This window comes from Labrus mixtus, chromosome 15 (genome assembly GCF_963584025.1).
Source record: "Labrus mixtus chromosome 15, fLabMix1.1, whole genome shotgun sequence".
Classification (NCBI taxonomy): Eukaryota; Metazoa; Chordata; class Actinopteri; order Labriformes; family Labridae; genus Labrus; species Labrus mixtus.
Window position 1 is genome coordinate 17,194,929 of NC_083626.1, and position 18,698 is coordinate 17,213,626.

At 39.7% G+C, this 18,698-nt stretch overlaps 3 protein-coding genes across 3 annotated transcripts; 1 reads left to right on the forward strand and 2 right to left on the reverse strand.

Annotated features, from left to right (window-relative positions):
- The first annotated feature begins 529 nt into the window (after positions 1-529).
- mrps25 (mitochondrial ribosomal protein S25) lies at positions 530-2,375 on the forward strand. The gene is made up of 4 exons (XM_061056874.1): positions 530-774; positions 1,081-1,187; positions 1,277-1,364; positions 1,738-2,375. Exons 1-4 carry the CDS (start codon positions 641-643, stop codon positions 1,925-1,927), a joined length of 519 nt encoding a protein of 172 aa, XP_060912857.1. The 5' UTR covers positions 530-640; the 3' UTR covers positions 1,928-2,375.
- A 529-nt stretch (positions 2,376-2,904) lies between these two features.
- On the reverse strand, positions 2,905-9,113 carry LOC132989323 (rabenosyn-5). The gene is made up of 12 exons (XM_061056873.1): positions 8,975-9,113; positions 8,088-8,378; positions 7,489-7,623; positions 7,203-7,303; positions 7,067-7,112; positions 6,804-6,965; positions 6,423-6,688; positions 6,231-6,301; positions 6,060-6,146; positions 5,868-5,970; positions 5,292-5,396; positions 2,905-5,211 (listed from the first exon to the last, which is right to left on the reverse strand). The coding sequence occupies exons 2-12, from the start codon at positions 8,335-8,337 to the stop codon at positions 4,111-4,113; spliced, it is 2,427 nt and encodes an 808-aa protein (XP_060912856.1). The 5' UTR covers positions 8,338-8,378; positions 8,975-9,113; the 3' UTR covers positions 2,905-4,110.
- Positions 9,114-12,663: 3,550 nt separating this feature from the next.
- trh (thyrotropin-releasing hormone) lies at positions 12,664-15,199 on the reverse strand. Its single transcript, XM_061057032.1, has 3 exons — positions 15,056-15,199; positions 14,344-14,551; positions 12,664-13,912 (listed from the first exon to the last, which is right to left on the reverse strand). The coding sequence occupies exons 2-3, from the start codon at positions 14,531-14,533 to the stop codon at positions 13,290-13,292; spliced, it is 813 nt and encodes a 270-aa protein (XP_060913015.1). The 5' UTR covers positions 14,534-14,551; positions 15,056-15,199; the 3' UTR covers positions 12,664-13,289.
- Between the last annotated feature and the right edge of the window lie 3,499 nt (positions 15,200-18,698).

Here is an 18,698-nt window from a genome sequence, read left to right on the forward strand (position 1 = left end):
TGTGTGTGTGTGTGTGTGTGTGTGTGTGCATGGTGTACGCCTGGTAAAGCTGCTAAACATGAGACAAAGATTAAATTGATGGCCTTACAACTTAACTTTACACAGTCTGTTTTGAATATTATCTGGATGTACACTTCCTGCTTGGTCACTCTCTCATTTTCTCTTCTTAGTTTCATATGTCACTGTCCTCTTCTGTCTGTCGTTGTATCATCAAACCGTACTGAGACTGACTAACTGGCTGCTTTTTTATAAACTGAGGTGCTTGTGTGTGAACTATAGTGCCTATAGGCATGCACATTTCTCTGCCCACTGCCAAAGTTACATCCTGCTGTAATGCTGTCATGTCAGCTGTGTACAGGGGAAAGAAGTCATTCTCCCCGTTGAAAGCTAATGTGCGAATAAATCAACCTTTGAAACTTCTGTTTTACGGTGAAAAAGTTACATACTAGTTGCTTTAACTATTAAAGCCGCAGGGTGGCGGTAGCGCTACAGAAGCGATGCCGACTGCCGTAAAATTCCAACGGAGAAGAAGAAGAAGAAGTAGGAAAAGCGACGACATCAGAAGGCGTCTCTGAGAGCTTGGGGCTACTGCTACCTAATGTTTTGATGCTTTTCTTAATCTAAAAAGATCTATGAAAAAATGCCTATGAAAGGGAGGTTTCCGATCAGGAGGACTCTGGAATATCTCCAGAAGGGCGACATCATCTTTAAAAACAGAGTGAAGATCATGACTGTTAATTACAACACACATGGAGAGCTGAGCGACGGAGCAAGGTCAGAGCAAACATCATCATCCATTTATTATAGAATCCAGAGGCTTTTAAAAAAACACAAAGAACAGCCGTGCAAGGTCCTTACTGTGTCGTATTGTTCTGCTTAAAAATAAATCTACGAAACTGTAACGAATATATCATGTTTAGACTTTGAATAGTTATAATTTGTGTCTGTAAACATGCGTCTTTTGTTCGATTATTAATGAGATGTGTGTGGTCAGTAAAATATTTGCTTTCAAAACACCAGCACTTACTGTTCTGTAAGGTATTATAAGTGTTTTATCTCCTCTCTTCTTTTGTTTTGCAGGAAGTTTGTGTTCTTCAATATTCCTCAGATACAGTACAAAAACCCTTGGGTCCAAATAATGATGTTCAAAAATATGACACCAGCACCGTTCTTGAAGTTCTACCTGGGTGTGTAGCCTTGCAGTAGTTTTTTGAAATGGTACTAATGTAGCTGTCATTGTGTTGTACCCGGGCTCATCTCCCTCTTCTGTTTCCAGATGATGGGGAACAAGTTCTGATGGATGTTGAAGGGAGGGACCACAAACAAATTTCACAACATATGAAGAAGATTTTGTGCAAATCAGAGTAAGTTATTCCTATAGCCAGTTAAATTACGGTTAGAAAAAATACACTTTTCACTATGTATTGTAACATTCATGATATTGCCGTTGCTCATGGTTACACTAAACAGTGTTAAGAGTATTAGTCATTTGGACTTCATTGTTTATTTAGTTCACTATATCAAATTAACTATGAATGCTGTAAAACATTCAATTTAGGATAAATACAAGAAATGACAGTACAACAGTAATCCCGCTTTCACAATAAAGGTGCAGCTAAATTAAATATTTTACCCTAGTCCTTTTGAAATGCTGAAAAATATTTCTGTTAAAGGATCCGTTCTGCAGGGATCAGAAGATTTCTAACTGTATTTAATTTGTCTAATTCTTTTTTGCAGAGAAGTGTTACAAGGTGAAGCTCAAGAAAAGATGCAAGCCTCCAACCCAGCCAACTTTGGGCCAAAAAAGTACTGTCTGAGGGAGTGTATCTGTGAGGTGGATGGCCAAGTGCCGTGTCCCAGCACCACACCGCTGCCCAAAGAGATGACAGGCAAATATCGGGCAAAAATGGCAGCATCGCAAGAATGAGAAGTTACGGAGGAGGTGTGACTATTGTACGCAAACTGGACATTCTAGTGTTTTCATGTTATATTTGATTTTGTACCATTTACATAAAGAGACTACTCCATTGCATATTTCCTTTGCATAAATGGGCTGAGCCGCACTTTGTGAGTTAGTGTCTGTAAGACCTTCCAGTCCACTTTAAGCAGCATGAACTTACAAACACTGAGCTTGTTTGAGCAGGCAGACCATGGTCTAGGTTTGGATAACTTGACGCATACGCCTGATATGACATTGTTTTCAAAACCCAAATAGCTCCTAAATAATCATATTTGCATCATTTCTATGCAGGATCAAGTTGAGATTGATCAGACATAGGGGCCACCTAATTCACAAAAAGAAACTATACAAACTTGTTTTTACAGAGACATTTTTTATTGGCGCAGAGATTACATTAATAAACTGATGTGTCAGATTTTTAGTTTTGCAATTATTTAACCTGCATTAGTGTTATTAGCTAAAATCAACTGCTAACACACATTACGAAGCTTCTCAAGTAAATCCAAGATGTCACAAAACATGTACAGTGTCACATTTGCTGAACATTTGATGTGGATGTTAAAAATAATCACTGAGATCACAAAACATTCTAAGGACAGGAAAGCACGTTTTGACAAATTTGTACCTGGATTTAGCAGAACTATTAGTGATAATACTTGCTGGCATTTATGTATGTAGTGTTAATTTATAACTTTTAACCCTTATAACTTGACAATGTTGCTTTGACCTAAATAATAAGTTGATCTTTGCAAAGACGGATGTGGTCACACAGGATTTTACTTGAAGTTGCTAACAATGTGATTCTGAAAATAGTATTGTGTATCCTTATGGTGACAGCTGGGTGGAGGAACGTCAATATACGTCTGAAACACACAGATCCTGTATGACAACATGAAACGAGCGCTATCGGCTTTTACCAAAATGTAAAAAAACAAAGCAGAAAACACTGGGCCGTTTGTTCAATATAAAGACCAGCATGAAACAGCACTTCAACTACAGACACATGAATCATGCAACATAAGTGCTCTATTGGGTCAGTGGTTCCACTGTAAACATTTGGAAGCTGCACAGTAGGGCATGGATAATGTTTTGTTTACTTGGCTTACTGTAGTATAAAATAAAAACAAAAGTGCAACCATGCCAACATTACATAGACAAGATGCACAGACAAGATTATTCAGATGAATCAATAAAGACTGAACCAAACCATGCAGATGGACAGAAAGGTTAAGTTCATTTGAGTTTGTTTGTTTTACCAAAAAAAAAAAAAGAACCGCTTTAAGGACAGATACTCATCCAAATGCTGTCATGAAAATAAGGTCGCTGATATACTTATTAAAAGATTCATGTCAGTGTTAGGGAAGGACACATAACAGGAGCAACAAGAATGGCTGGATTCTGTGTAATGTGCCTTTAATTTCCCTTCTATATCACTTAACGTCCACACATGCTGAACAAGTAGCACGAGTCATGTGACTAAGTTCATCATTTAAGCCTGCGGTTACATTTAAATCAATTTATTTAAACACAAGACCATCCAAACACAAGTTTACTTTCTTCAGTTTCTCATTAAATGATCAGATGTTTGTTGTGTCTGAGTGTTGTTTAGGCCCAGTTGGATCAGTAATATGTGGTTTTGTTCTTCGGCTCAATCAACAGCAAAAACTTCTAGTGTCATAAATGAACTTGTAAGTACATCATTATGACTTCAGTATAATTGGGATTAAAAGGAAGTCACTTGGATTTTACAAATCAAAGAGCCTGATCTGGAAGTTCTGCAACATATTTGTACAAAGTTTTTGAACTGTTTTGGCTCTTAAGAAAGTTGTGCTTAACCTACAGAATGGCCTCACCTGATGTCAGTGGAGTCACTGACAACACTGACATCGTGTCTGTGCTGCATTGATTTTATAAAATGCATTGTACATGTGTTGGGCACTGTTAACGTAATTTACTTAAAATAAAAATCATCTACGAATAATTTGTCATCAAAACATGGATTTAGAAATGTGCAACAACTGCTTCTTGGCTTCACTTTGTTTTACATTTCTATTTTCTTTCAACGCTTCTGCCAGAGGTCAAAAGCACAAGTTCTGACTTCCGATAGGCCAGAGCCAAACTCAACTCAAACAAACTCTGGAGGAAAGGTGTCAGTGCTTTTTTCTCTTCTGTTCCTGTAGGGTGTGCTGTAGCTCTCTCAGGTTCTCTGACAAGAGCTCAACCTCGTCCAGACGACCACTGAGCTTCGCATCGAAAATGTAGGCTCTAATGTTGTCAATCTGCTGCAGCAGCAGTTCCTCCTCTATCATGTCCACATCGGGCAAAACCTCTTCGTCATCCTCCCTGTCAAATGGGTTGGTTGAGACTTCTGGGGAATCTGCAGAGGCCTCCAGGAAAGGGTTGCCTGTATCCGTATCCTCCTCCTCTTCAAAGGGGTTGCCATGTAGGGCATTACTTGGTTTTTCCTCCTCTACATCTTCGTCAAATGGGTTGTATTCTTTCTTCCCATTGGTTTCCTCTTTGTGCTCCCTATTGGTATCCTCAAAGAAGGGGTTGGGCGGATCCTCCTCAATGGGAGTACAGTCTTCCTCATCAAAAGGATTAAGGGAGGTGCTGTTCTGTCCTTCACCACCAGGGGGGGTTACATGCCCTCCCAAGCTCCTCAACCTGGGAGGTGACTCCTCCTGGCTTGTGAGTGCAGGGAATGCTCTCAGAGACGATGGACTCCTCTCAGCTTTAGGAGTAAGCTCCTCTGCTGCAGTGTCTTCTTCTTCTTGGAAGCCGCCTGCTGGACTGATATCCAGAGACCTCTCCCAGGGAGACGGCTGAGTGGAGCCTACAGCTGGGCCCCAGTGTTCCCTCTCCTCCTTTTCTCGGGCTTCCAGACGATGGAACTCCCCCTGCTGCAAGCTCTCCTCTTCAGCAAGTTTCTGAGAAAGTGTGATGGCCAGGCTGGTCTGCTGCTGGTCATACTCATCCTGCAGCTGGCGCAAGTTCTCCTCCAACATGGCTACCTCGTCTGCTCTCTGGGCTTCTTGTGCCTGACGGAGGAATGACTGAATGTTCTCGATCTGCTGCAGGAGGGGGTCCTCCAGCTCTGTGCGTGCATGGGCAGAGTCCGCAGAGGGCAGCCAACCACCAGCTTTTGTCATGCGTGGAGCTCTAGAGGCCTGCGGAAGTTCTCCATTTGTGTTGGGAGACGGACGGTGTCGCTCAGACTCTTGCCTCTTTTTCTGGGCCTCCTTGGATGCCTGTTTAGCAGAAGTGTAAAATTTAGAAGCCGGTTACATTAATGAAAGATCAAAATAAAACTAAGGGTTCAAAATCTCACCAGTCTTTCCTGTTGGAGTCTCTTCTCTTGTTCTTGTTTCCTCATTTCTTTCAGCTCTTCATATTTGTCCTTTGTGGGTAAAGACATAAGACCTAACAGCTTCTCCTGAAACAGGTAAGACACAAGCAATGGGTGAATTCAAGAAAATAAAGGGTTAAATGTGGAAGTCAAGAAAACAAAAGACTGATTGATTAGAAAGGAATAATAAAGCCCAATTTTGACATAATGTATTTGAATCACAAGAATTTCAATGTTACATGCACCGGTCTGTGATTTTTACCTGGTCATAATAATAGTGAGGTCAGGAGTGACAACTCATACAATTAAGGAACAACAAAAGGAAACTAGGTGAAATAGGTTCAGTTCTTCTTACAGGAGGTTCTGCTTTACTTCCTTTTCTTTATGTACATAAACTGATTTCATGTGTAGTTAGCAACATGCTATCCATACTGTTGCATAAATAAATTCCTTTCTTGCTGTAAAAGAATGGCCTAATTCAGAAAGTCTATATTAGTAGTTTTAAACTAAGTTGCCATGTCTTTGACCATGCTGAGAAGTGTCTGAACTTGGTCTCACCTGGACGAATAGCGTGGCTGTATAGCGGACCATCTTCTGCAGCTGGAGAGCCTTCGGATGCGGTGGCGGATCACCTTTTGCATTTAGTGTTAAAATCTTCTTACTGAAAAGAAAACAACTCCATTTAATCTTAAAAACATCGCAGAAGACTTCTGCTCAATTTTGAAGCACTCATTCACAACTGGCATCTACCTCAGGGCGTCAATTAGTTCGTAGTATTTCTGTACTTCCAGTCTCATTCCACCGGCCGTGTCAAGATTGTACGTGGTTTCACCAGCACTGTGAGAGCAAGCGTTCAAGAGAGTAAGTATCAGTATATAAAACCAAAGTTCCAAAGAGCACACACTTTTTTTAAGGGCCTACTTGAGAGACTCGGCCATTCTGATGTATTCTGGAGCCTTTTCATCCACTTTCTCCATGCACATCCTCAGCCTCTGACAGAAAGAAAGAAAGGGAACAGAATTTTAATTTCTAGTGGAAGCTGACTAAGAGACAAACTGTGGAATCAGTAGTGATACTTTTTACTTCAATAAGAAGACAGCTTGATGTACCAACCTCATAAAGTTTTACTACATCCGGTACGTGGTCCTTCTCTTCCAACTTCTGCTGTCTCTTCAGCAGTGTGTCCATACAGTGATGACAGCAGCGAATTTTCTCGTCATCCTTTTCCTCCAGCATGGAGGTGACACTGCTCAGACTGCTGATGCTGCCTCTCCTGGAGCCCATCCCACCGCCGCCACCACCCACTGCTGGGGGAGACTGGGAGTGACCTGGGCTTCCGGTTACGCACAAGGCGTCTCTTGTTCCACTGATCAGCTTTTCTGTAGACAGAAAAAAGGCATAATTTTACAGAACTGATAGCGGACTTGACTTAAGCTAAACAGATGGCAGTTTCCTCCAGATGAAAATGTTTTTTTTTTTTTTATGCATACGTACGAGCCAAAGGTAAGGGGACAAACTCCATGCACCTCCTACACATGATGGACCCACAGAGACGACAGTGGTGTCGCCTGTTCCGGATGTTGAATTTGTTTCCGCAGTCAGGACAGAATGGGACATCTGAATCATTCACCCACGACACCACCGACTTCTCAATGGCTAGAAAGTTGGATCAATTGTTATCAATAATTTATACTTTCAAATACATCATATTAATATATAATGAGGTCAGAGTTGAAGATGAATCAATAGAGTCAAACCTCTGATTCTGGCTGCGTCCGAGTTGATCCTGTCAAACGATGTCAACTGAAATACAAGTTGGCACAGTCCAGCTCATTTTTAAGCAGGATTTCAAATGGAAGAAAAATGTGTGTTTTTTTTTTTTTTCAAGCTTACCTTTTCCAGCCTGATGATGAGCTTGTTGACTTCAATAACATAGTGATCTATCCTGGCTGCCCGGTGCTTCTTAAAGTCATCCAAATGACTTCTGGTTGCCCCTACAAAAGTGAGAGTGCTGTGTTGTGACACACTTAATGGCCTTTTAAGTCATAATTATCAATAATTATTTTTATTTTATCCATAGAATATTACAAAGCATGCCAGCAAACAAAAACAAACAAAAAACATGGTGAGGACGATTTACTTCCGCCCTATTTTCACACATGCATTGTCTTTGTCTCACCTAATTCTTGAGGCTCCCACATGTAGGGGTCCACTCCACCATAGTAGAAGGACTCATATTTGCCTGTATCGGTTTTGTCGTCTCCATCCTTTTTCAACAGTTTGTCCTTGGCTTTCATTGCCTTCTGAACCAAACCTGTGCAAGAAGAAAATAAGGCCACAGTTTTCCCCTTGTGCAGAAAAGTTAAAAAAAGATATCACGCAATCATAAGCTGACAATCTGTGTAGAAAAGTCGAACAGAAGATCCACTAATTTCATTTCAAGATGCATGATCAAACTACAGAGACATCAGAGTGCTAACATTCTTGCACGCCTCTGTCTCCCTTCAACCAAGATCCTCACTCTCTCTTTCATCATTTCCCCAGTTCATCTACTGTCCCTCCTTTTAGACTGCAGCAGAAAGGGTTGCCAATTCAGCATGGCATACATGCGCCCCGCCCCAACACTTAAATCTAATTGAAAATGTACACCTTAAAATGCCCTCACAGTCGCACTGAATTTTTACTAAACCAAACCAGTAAATAATATTTTTTTTGTTGTTGTTTGTTTGTGATTCAACTAAAATAAATGGAAATGTCTTCTTGGCGTTAGGGACTCACTTTTGAGCTGCCCCCTCACATGGCGGTCATCCCCAGAGTGCTCCTCTTCATAGTGGTCTTGGAGTTGGTAGAATGACTGAAGATCCTTTAGACACAGTGGGCAAAGGAAGCCCTCCTTCACTTCCCCAGTGCCCTCAAAGGGGGACGGATAACTTGAGGCCATGACAGTGGTCGACTGTGTTTTTTTGAGAAGAGATGAAAGGCTGAAGATTCCTGCTGTGGCGCACAATTCACGAGTTGTGCAACCCATCCCATATTAGTTCCATCATGCCAGAGAGAGTCCTTGGGACACTGCAGCGCAGAGTGAAGCATATTTAGGTCATACATACTTCACAAAATGTACACATGCAATTTCAGATACCTTGAGATTAGAATGTGAACTAACACATATTTAACAAATGTTTTCTGCTTATTAAGTCAACCTGGAAATACAGATCCCCAAAGGAGGTAGTAATAAACAGCATTGATATATCTGATTGACACATTTGAAGAATATGTGATCTCTTTAGTTAGTGTCAATATAGAAACATACTTTTTCTACACATTATTGGGTTAGATAGCACTCAAGACTAAGTAGGCTGTGTACCCATTCAAGTCCCATAGTCAAAGCTGCAAGTCTTTTTTACAAAGAGTAGCTAACAAGCTGATAGACACTACCTAACCCAGACACTAAAAAAGACACTTTCAAACATTAAAAAAACGACAAATATTGAAGTAATTAAATATGACATACAGTTTCGGAATCTTATGCATGATTTTAAAGGTTGTATTTTATCACCAGAGCAAGTCAGCTAAGATAAAAACCGAACTCCTTATTGGGCTCGTATTGCGTTACAGAACCCACCCAGTCAGAGAAATGCAAACCAAGCTAGTCGACAAGTACTCACTTTCTGACTCCAAGCGAGTATTGTTTTACTTGAATCCATTACTTGAGCATAATTTCTCCAATGGGCTACAGTTATCTTGTTTATGTTTAGCTAACGATAGCCGCCGTTATGTTGAACAGACAGCACCAAATGCTAACAGCAGGTCTCGCCTCTTTAGCCATCTTTTCTCCAATCTCATGTTTCGAAAACATTGGTATAACTAACTTCAAACTGCACAAAAACAAATTCTTACCAATTTATCAACGCGTTCTGTCGTTTAAACCAACAAGTTGATTTAAAAAAAACTATGTGGGTTACAGTAGGGCTTCTTCTTTGACAGCTCGACAACACCACCACCAGCTGCAGAAGCAGCAGCAGCCCAACCTGGTCATGTGATCAGCATCCAGTCGGTACGAGGCGTCAAGAGGGACAAACGACACGAAACACACTCAACCCTATGACTCAACCTGATAAACCTGGAAGACAAACAAATGCACCACAGTGTAAGTATGTGATATGGTATCGTTGTTTGTTGTTTTTTCTTAACAGTTTTAGTGTCCTTAATTGGGAATTTCCATTTTTGTCCAATACATGAGTAATGTCCCTTTTTAAAATTCATGCAACCTGCCCAGAAGCTCTCATTCAACCATATCAAAAATGTATCTGGTATCAGTTCTCTAAAATACTCTTATACAAATGTAGGTCTATAACAAATAGGCTGATTGTCATCTCTCGTTCAGTGTTTACTCCCATTTAGCTCTTTTGAAGCAAACTCTCTTCTGTTCTTATTCTTTCTAATGACGCTGATATAACAATAACACATTTGATGTGCCACATTAATTAAAAAACATATTTTTCAAACTATTTATTTCATTTGCAGTGATACCTGAATATGCTGGGGGTTCACATGATTTTAATGTTTTTCCTTGTGTTTAATTGCTAGAAATAGCTAATAATACAGATCCTAATAATATAGATGAGTGACTGTCATGGCTTACAAACATGTAGGCCTACTTCTTAGATTTAAAAAGTTTTCTGACCAAAAGTTTTTTCTGCAGAAAATTGTTTATTCTATAGTTGCACTAACTTGGCAAATGCAAAATTTGATCATACTGTTTCATTACTGGGAGAGTTGGGAGTGCAGGGAGAGAGTTTCAAGAGATAGTAAGGGAGATGTCAGATGACGCAGCTAAAGCCAGTCAGTGGATCTGGATGAGTAATGCCAGTTGGTGGCCAGACTAAAGGTAGGAGAAAACCATTCATTTCCTGTTTTTCTAGCTCTCTGCTTCCCCTGTCCTCTTTCAAAGATCTCTCCTCAGACTTTTCTTTCTATTTTCTCTTGTCTTCTCTTTGCCGTTAATGTTTAATGTTGGCACCAGTCATAGTTGGCAATACTGGTTGGGCTATGTTGGCCACGTTGTAGGGTGTAGGCCTATCTATCTATTTGTGGGTGGGTGTGGTGGGTGGTGAGAGCCAACATGGAGGGGGTTTCTGGGACGCTGGAGCTCACTTTCTTGCCTTTCCGTTGTCATGGGGCTGATTGAAACACCGGTGAAGGGAGGTTCCCCCTTGACAACCCCGATGATGTCCTGGCTCTTGCTGTCCATCAGCCTACAGGATTGAGTTGTGGGGGACAGAAGTGGCCATGTGGTAGGGTAGGAAGTATCAGCATTGTCAATACCAGGAGCTCCCATCTACACTGGGTCCATTGAAGATGGCTATGCTGTTTTGGTAGTGGTGGCAACTGAGGGTCATTAGGTTCATTAGGGCACAAGTAGCTTGTGTTTATTTTAAATGTGTGCAAAGGAGGAAACTTCTCAGGGAGCCTGCTGTATCTAATGTGTCACTTGGTTTATGGCTTATGTATATAAATCCAATCTTTACCTTTTTTGGAAAATATCTTGTATTCATTTCTGAAACAAAGAAACGTAATGAATTCCATGCCACAGTTGCTCAATAATGCACTCTCCTTTGAATTAAGCTATTTCTACAGGGAGGCAACAAAAAACGACCCTCTGGTGACTTATGTTTATCAAAAAAAAAATGAAAGACACGTTAATGTTAAATATTTCTGGAGTTTTGAATGTAGTGATATTTCTAAATCTCTGCTTAAGACACACCTCTTGCTTGACATTGTATTATACACATATTTATTGTGGGTTTTTTTTGCTCTTTTAATTCATATTTGTCCTTTAATATTGTGTTTTAACCCGTACAACACTGAGGTTGTTTTAAATTTGCAAAAATAAACTCTGACTTGGACTTTATACAAAACGTATTAAAGAAAAATTGCCACAGTCTACTTTACACACTGAACAAGGCCAAACGATCATTAAACTCACTTACTTATGGGCATTGAAGAACAATGCGGACTAATTGTTTAATCAAAAAGCAAGGCATTAACTTTCCCACAGTGCCTTACAGCAGCCATGCTTCGGCCTATTTTTATCATCAGTCAATCAATTTGGCTGTTCCAGGACATTTAACTCCCCGATAACTTTGCTTCTGTTGCCTGTTCAGTATCTGTGTTTCTTTTAACAAATATTTTGAGCCTAGCACTAACATTTAGTATTTTCTGTATTAATAACCTGTTTGTTGACCCTCACACAGTCTTCATTTTAATATTTATTTTAATAACTCTTTTGGTGCTTTTTATGCCTTTTTTTAGAGAGACAGGAAAGGGGAAAGCGTCGGAAATTGTGGAGAGAGAGAGTGGTGGATGACATGCAGGAAAGAAGCCACATGTCAGATTTGAACCAGGGCCGTCTGCTTCAAGGACTACAGCCAAGTTCTACACGTGTTTGTGCTGAAGTGTACTCTGTGTCATAGCATAGTTCTTTAAGTTTCAGCTTATAGGGCAGGGTTATGGCACATTACAATTAAGATGGCATGTGTAGTGTGATATGTACACTTTATTTGTCGGGCACTTGATGGCAACAGAGTGCTTAGTCTGCAGAATAAGTGAAATAGCAAGTCATTACACAGGGACTAAAAACCCCGGGGCCCCCTGCATGTTTGACAGTCACAGGCAAAAGTTAGATGAATTGCATCAACTTGTGCAATGTACTCAAATTTTTTCATTTGTTTTGTCAAATCCTTACAAGATTAACATTTACAGACCACTAAAAAAACAAGTCAAATGAAACTGTCTCAAAGAGATATATTACTTTTTTAGTTAAATTACTTAAAATTCACATCCACAATGGACATTCACGTTTTTATTCATTTTCACTTCTGAAAAAAATATCAAATCTTAGAGACCATTAGAATGTTTAACTGGTGTGTGTCTGTGTTTAGGTGTGTGCTTTTACATATTTAGAGTTTTTATTTTTTTGACATAATATTGTTTAATTGGAATAGCGCTGCAGAATTGCTGCGTGTGTGTGTGTGTTCTCCATGAAGCCTTCATCTCTAAGTCACGTGCTTGATGCATCCTTTGCATATTGATAAGGTCTGTAGACACTTGCTCTGATGGAATGAGCCCAATTAAACTGAGAGGAAGAAACCCGGCACACACACTCTGTCTGTCTAGTATTGAGTTGTGTTAATCATTTTAGATGAGAAGCTGACTGCTTAGCTGGCCTGAACCATAGACTGTAAAAATGTCTGAACGCTAATGAGTCGGGCTGTATAAACAGTTTAAAAGACTTTGATAGTGACTTAAGCAAACCATGATTTTTTTACCAATGCTTTTTATTATTCATCAAAAACATTGGTCGTTGACTGTAAGGCAAAGGTAGCTTTAAATGTACAACATTAAGGTAAAATAAACTCAATCATTGCAATAATTTAAAAAAAAGTAATCATTGATACATTTCATTATATGTGATAATAATTATGTTTTTACATAAAACAATGAAACACAAGTCCATCTATAATTCTTAACTGGGAACTTTAGCCAATTGGATCAGTTGTACAGTATTTTATTGTAGTGACAAGCGTGTGTTGCCTCACAGAGGCGACATCGCAAAACCGAGAAGACTAATGCTTTCATGCGTGCACTTGATTTCATTATGAGTGGTTTGGTTAAGGAAAAAAGTAAAATCAAGGTGTAATAATAATTCCTTAATAAAGGTAAACACAGTGCAAGCGCTCTTCTGAGAACCTTATTTTCAACGATATAGTTAGGTGGACGTTTACGCACAAGCTCTCCATAGAAACATACAGCAGATACATGTTTTATGCAAATGGTACAGTGACTGTGTGCCAAAGCAAACCCGCCAAAGGTCAAATGATGAAATTTATTTTTCGTTTACAATAATTTATTATGGTCACATAATTTACACATTTATTAGTTTACTTTACAGCAGTATCGCACACCAGACTTCAGTTTGAGCTACTCTCCTTCCACTAAATCCTCCTCGGGTGCAAACCTTTTACCCGGGTGTTGTCTCTTCTCCTCGGCATGGCTCTTGTTAATGTTGTCTAAAAAGTCGAGCAGTAAACTGGTCTTGCTGCAGCTCGTAGGTTCCAATACATCACACGGACTGTTTGTGCCTATATCCGGAGAGGAGTTATCCCAAAACCGTTTCCCCGGGTGTTGGCGCTTTTCTAACTCAGCAAGGTCTTCGTCTCCATCTGTATCAGCATCCCAGTCCCCCTCGCTGTCCTCATCCTCGGGTTGGCGCTTTCCTGGGTGCTGGCGTTTGCTGTGTAGCACCAGATAGCGCTTACCCGGGTGCTGTCGTTTTGAAAGTTCACTCAGGAGCATCACGGGGCTTTCTGAATTGTGTCCTGTGGTGAAGCGCTTTCCAGGGTGCTGCCTTTTCTGGAGCGCCATCAATGAGTGCATTGCATCTTCGCGTTTGCCTGGGTGCTGTCTCCTTTGAACATCCAAGTACTGTTCATCCTCGTCTTCTTCTCTCCTCCCCGGATGCTGCCGCTTCTCCAAATCCTCTATGTACCTTTTACCGGGATGCTGTCGTTTTGACACCCACGCCGTCTGAGAGGAAGATCCTTCTGCAAAAAGAAATTAAATGTTTATTTAACTTTCAGAAACGCTGCTGTAAGTTTTCCATGTACTGCAAATAGGTGCTTCCACAGCTTGTCCGTGCGTAAATTACGCAAGAAAGAGTGTACATTGTTTTGATTGCGTCGTAGCAAATTGGAGGAAGATTTTTTCCTTTTTTTTTTTTTTGGTTCAATGTACCATACTTTTCCTGGAAAGTATCCAATGCTTAAACGTTTCCATCATAAATCAATCTTCCAGTTCGAAATATTAGACAAATAGCTTCATGGAGTGATATCATGGTTGTGAAAATAAATATGTCCTGACGGGTTTAAAACTAAGCAATGAATTTATTCAAAGTACGTCATGGTATTATTTTTACACCAGATTATTCGTTCCTGGGTTTCTTGTCAAACGAATTCAAGGCACAAAGTTTACGCACCGTTTCTGCCGTCTTCTTCCTGCATCTTATTGAGAATGGACCTTAACAGGAGACTCTCTGCTCTCTGCAGGATTATGTCGTCTATGGTCACTCGGTCTGTCTCGTCCTCAGCGGGGAGACCTTGTCCTAAGCACACAGTCAAGTTGTAGACCACTAGAGAAGCCAAGATGAGCAGGCAAGTCGACTTCATGGTAGATTAGTTGTTCTTCTGTTGGAGTAATATAGATCATGATCAATGGCAAATATTTTACAGACTTTGTGTCTTTAGATATATAGTTATACATTCTACAGTAAGCTTATCATTTACATTCTTTGATTATACACTGAGACCTGAAGTCTTATTTTCCTGGAAATAACTGAGGCGATGTGAATTTACATCTTGATTTTATCCAAGAGCCTTTTCCTAAATCTTCGAATTGTTCTTTCATACTGATCAGTTACTGATAACTAGACAATCTTGAAAATTCAACGAGCATTACAAACATACTGCATAGTTTTACTTCAGCGGCATTTTAAATCTGTTTTACAGAAAGGAAAAATGTAAACTGAAAGTAATACTGTCTGAAAACTTCCAAATCAAATCTGGATTACACATGATACATTTGACCCAAACATGGGCCTATAGGAAGCGAGAGAAAAAAACACACACATAGAAGAAACAGATGGACATTTAACATGTATGATATTTCAAAGTGCAGTGCGCCATACTCACCTGAGAAGTATGCGTATCCTCCTCTCGCTCAGTCTCAGTCCTCGCAGCTCTGTTGCTCGCAGTCTCTCGCAGCGGTTGCTGACCCGTAAAGGCCAAGTCTAGAGGTATGAGCGGATAACTTTCCGTCTCAGCATTTATACTTGCTGCTCGCTGTCGTCACACCAACGCTGGAGTCATTTTTCAGGATCCCTCGTACCCAATGATGTCACCAAGTCGTGCGCAACTGGATGTTGTGAATGATCGCCCAACAGGGGCCGCTGCCCATTTTGTCATTTGAAAAACAAATAAACGTCTGAATACCAGACACCGCAGGAGATGCTAAACGATGACTGGATAGATCCACGGATCTGTTTTTGTTTGAAGTTATTTATATCAAGTTTTCTCACCAAATATGTCTTTAAGCATATTTGGTGTGTAGCCTATATTTCTTTATTAACTAATTGTTTACGAGTATTTTTACAGGTATTGATGATCTTAGTATCCTAACAAAATATCAGGTCTCCAATTTGACACCATGCAGCCTGCAGAGAGATTCATTCTTATTTTTTAATAAATACTCATAAGGCCATAGGATTCTGAATCCCTGTGGTTCTCCTGAGCACAACTAAAGCACTCTAGTCACGATGCAACTTGGCTCAGTGTACCAAGGGTTGTATATGAGATATACAACCTACATATATATATATGGCAAAAAAAATGTGAGAATACACGTTTTGTCTAAGCTCTATATGACCGTAAACTGAATCATTTTGAAGTATGTGAATTCAGATCCAGCAAATCTAAAGAGAAGTCACTATGGACTCTGATGTACTGGGAAGACTTTCTTTACTATTTTTAATCAATAAGTGATGAAAGTAAACATTCACCTGTATAGAAAATAATGAGTTGCAGCTCCACTTAAACAAGTTGTATCTCAGAATATCACAACAGTGAAATGCTGTTGGGTAGTCAATTTCTTACTTGAGTAACATTTTGAGTCGTGTTATAGATCTAAGTAACATACTGGGCAAATGTGGTAACATTGAGTTATTGATCAAGGGGGAAATGAAGGAAGCACAAGCATGACATTTCTAAGTTCAATGAACGATATTTAGATCAACAAACACGTTTTTCTCAATTGTGTGTAAGGTCAGTGTTGGATGGTAAGGTCATTTTAGGACTTTAACCACTGAGTTAAACTTCATGAGCACATTGGCAGGCTACTGACAACGAAGACGGCCAGAGTTAAACTTCTGACATTAGTAACTCTGGATGTGGATACAGATGATATTTTATTGGATATTTGCGCTTCATTATTACTTTTGAGCACCACTGAACCAACGCAGAAGGCTTCTCAATCCAAAGCCAGCTGTATGAAACTATGCCGAGTCAAACCACTACTCTGTGTGTATGAACTCCTGCACAGTCACACTTAGTCAGTGGTGAATGTTGAATTGACCATGTAATCCTTTAATTACATGCTTTTAACATGCTGTCATGTTGAATATTTCAACCAAGCCTGCAGTTCAGAAAACGTCAATAGCATGTTGGAAATCATTATAAATGCTTGCATAAACCTATAGACCATCTTGACTAAAGTTTTTTTTCCTTTGTGAGGAACAATGTTATACCCTAATATCTTAAAATACTGCTTTCTAACAGGGAAGTTTGTCAAGATATGTGAATATCGGTTATAACTTTAACACTAGAATAAGATTAAGGATGTTTAAAAAAGTGTTTAAAGGATTTTTAACTCTGAAATGTAATGTCTCCCTCTTCTGTTAAACTCTTTGTTAAGAAGGAAGAATAATTCCATTCGAGCCAACACTTTTTATTTGGTAATGATTTCTTTCTTTCTGCACTGCCTGAGGAACATTATACGCAGAGAGTTTCTCAATGTAGACACTCTGACCTGTATGGTAACCCACCTTTTAACACGTGTCATATACTGTATGCCCACTCGCTCCTATTAGGCCAAGTGTGTAATGAAAGTGCAAAGCAACCAATTAAATACAGAGGAAACCATGCCAGTTGAATTTGAAAGGACAGCGTCTGAAAGTCTTGTGAATCTGTCGAAACGTGTTTGGTGAATGTTGTGCCCTGATTCAGAACAATAAAAGCAGATGAAATGCAACATTTAAGGTCTTGTTTTCCCCCCTTATCAAATTAAGACTGTGATTGAAATAGTCAACCCTGATTTCTTTTGATACTCTCTTCCTGCATCCTGCACTTAAACACTCGCTAGCAAACACTTTCAAGGCTGGAAAACATTTCAGTAAGTATTCTGGTCAGTGCCTCATGTACTGAGGAAGAAGACGGGTTAACTATACATCCTGTGCAGTAGGTCAAAATAATGAGACTCATTAGCTTCTGTTATCTATTTACTCTTGATGCTGGTAATTAGATATCTTTCAAAGCTGTGCTGAACTTCTGAAGTGTGGAAGTTTCCTTACATGTCATGCTGTATGAATAACCCAAATGAATACTTGATCAGGGCCCTGAGTCACATAGTGAGGTTAATGGCTTGGCAGTTATCTTTGGACTTAAATCTGGCTTTCTTAGATCACAGTGGTAATATTTGCTGCACAGCTATCCAGCTCCAGACTCTGTTTAAAACGAGGTCGTTTACAAATCAATTGGATTTTCACACTTTTAGAGCACATCAAAGTCGCTTCATAAATACATCTAGTTTCATTGGTTTCTCACAGAAAAAGCGTAGGTACCCTTCTTCCTTCAGTCATCAAAACTTGAGGAAAAGAATCCCATCTGTCAATGTGCAGTGAGATAATAATAGTTAAAGGAGAACTATCATATTCTCAAGTGATGTCATGTAAGGCAACATCTAGGAGCTGAGTACTATATATTTAAAAATAAAAAAATAAATCTTGGATTGTGTTTTTTTTTCCCCACAGAGGTAGCTTACCAGACCTGCAGCTCACGTATCATCATAAAAGCGAGGCAGCTTTTCAATGTTGGACCAGATTCTCAAGTGTTACAGATGATCTTCGCAAGGCATACCGGTATGTGATTAAAATAAATCTGTTTTGACTGAAGGGGATCAACAAGACACCCACCTCTATCACAGGAACACCATTACAAATTGAATTGAACATGTGTAATAACCCCTCTTTGCTGTAGCAGTCGTCCAGGATCAAGACTGTTTGGCTCTGTGAAGTCAGGTAACACAAAAACAGCCAGATTAAGTTCAGCCTGCTTCCTGACACAAGATCTTGTTGTGGAAGTCTCCAGCGTGCAGCTAATGAGTCCAAAACTTTCCCTCGGTTATTCAGAGCTAAGTGGTGCCTGCAGCCTTCTGTGTAATCCTCAGTGTGTTAGTACGAGGAAGTCAAAGGTGGCTCTAAAGAAGATATGCCCTCAAAAAAAAAAATCACAGTATAATACAAGACAGAGCTTCAAACACACCACAGCTTAACCAGAGAGATAAGCATTATGAGACAACTGACTGAACGTGTTGGAACAAAATCAAAGGATCTAAGAGCGGGAAATGGTTTTACACAGAGATAAAAATAAAAGGAATGAAGGAGTTGACTTTATGTATTATTGGATAACTGAATTTAAATAGCTTCAAATGATATCTCCGGAGAGTCTATTTAGTGTATTACTCTGATTTTCTCAAGTGATATCATCATATCTTTGCTCAATA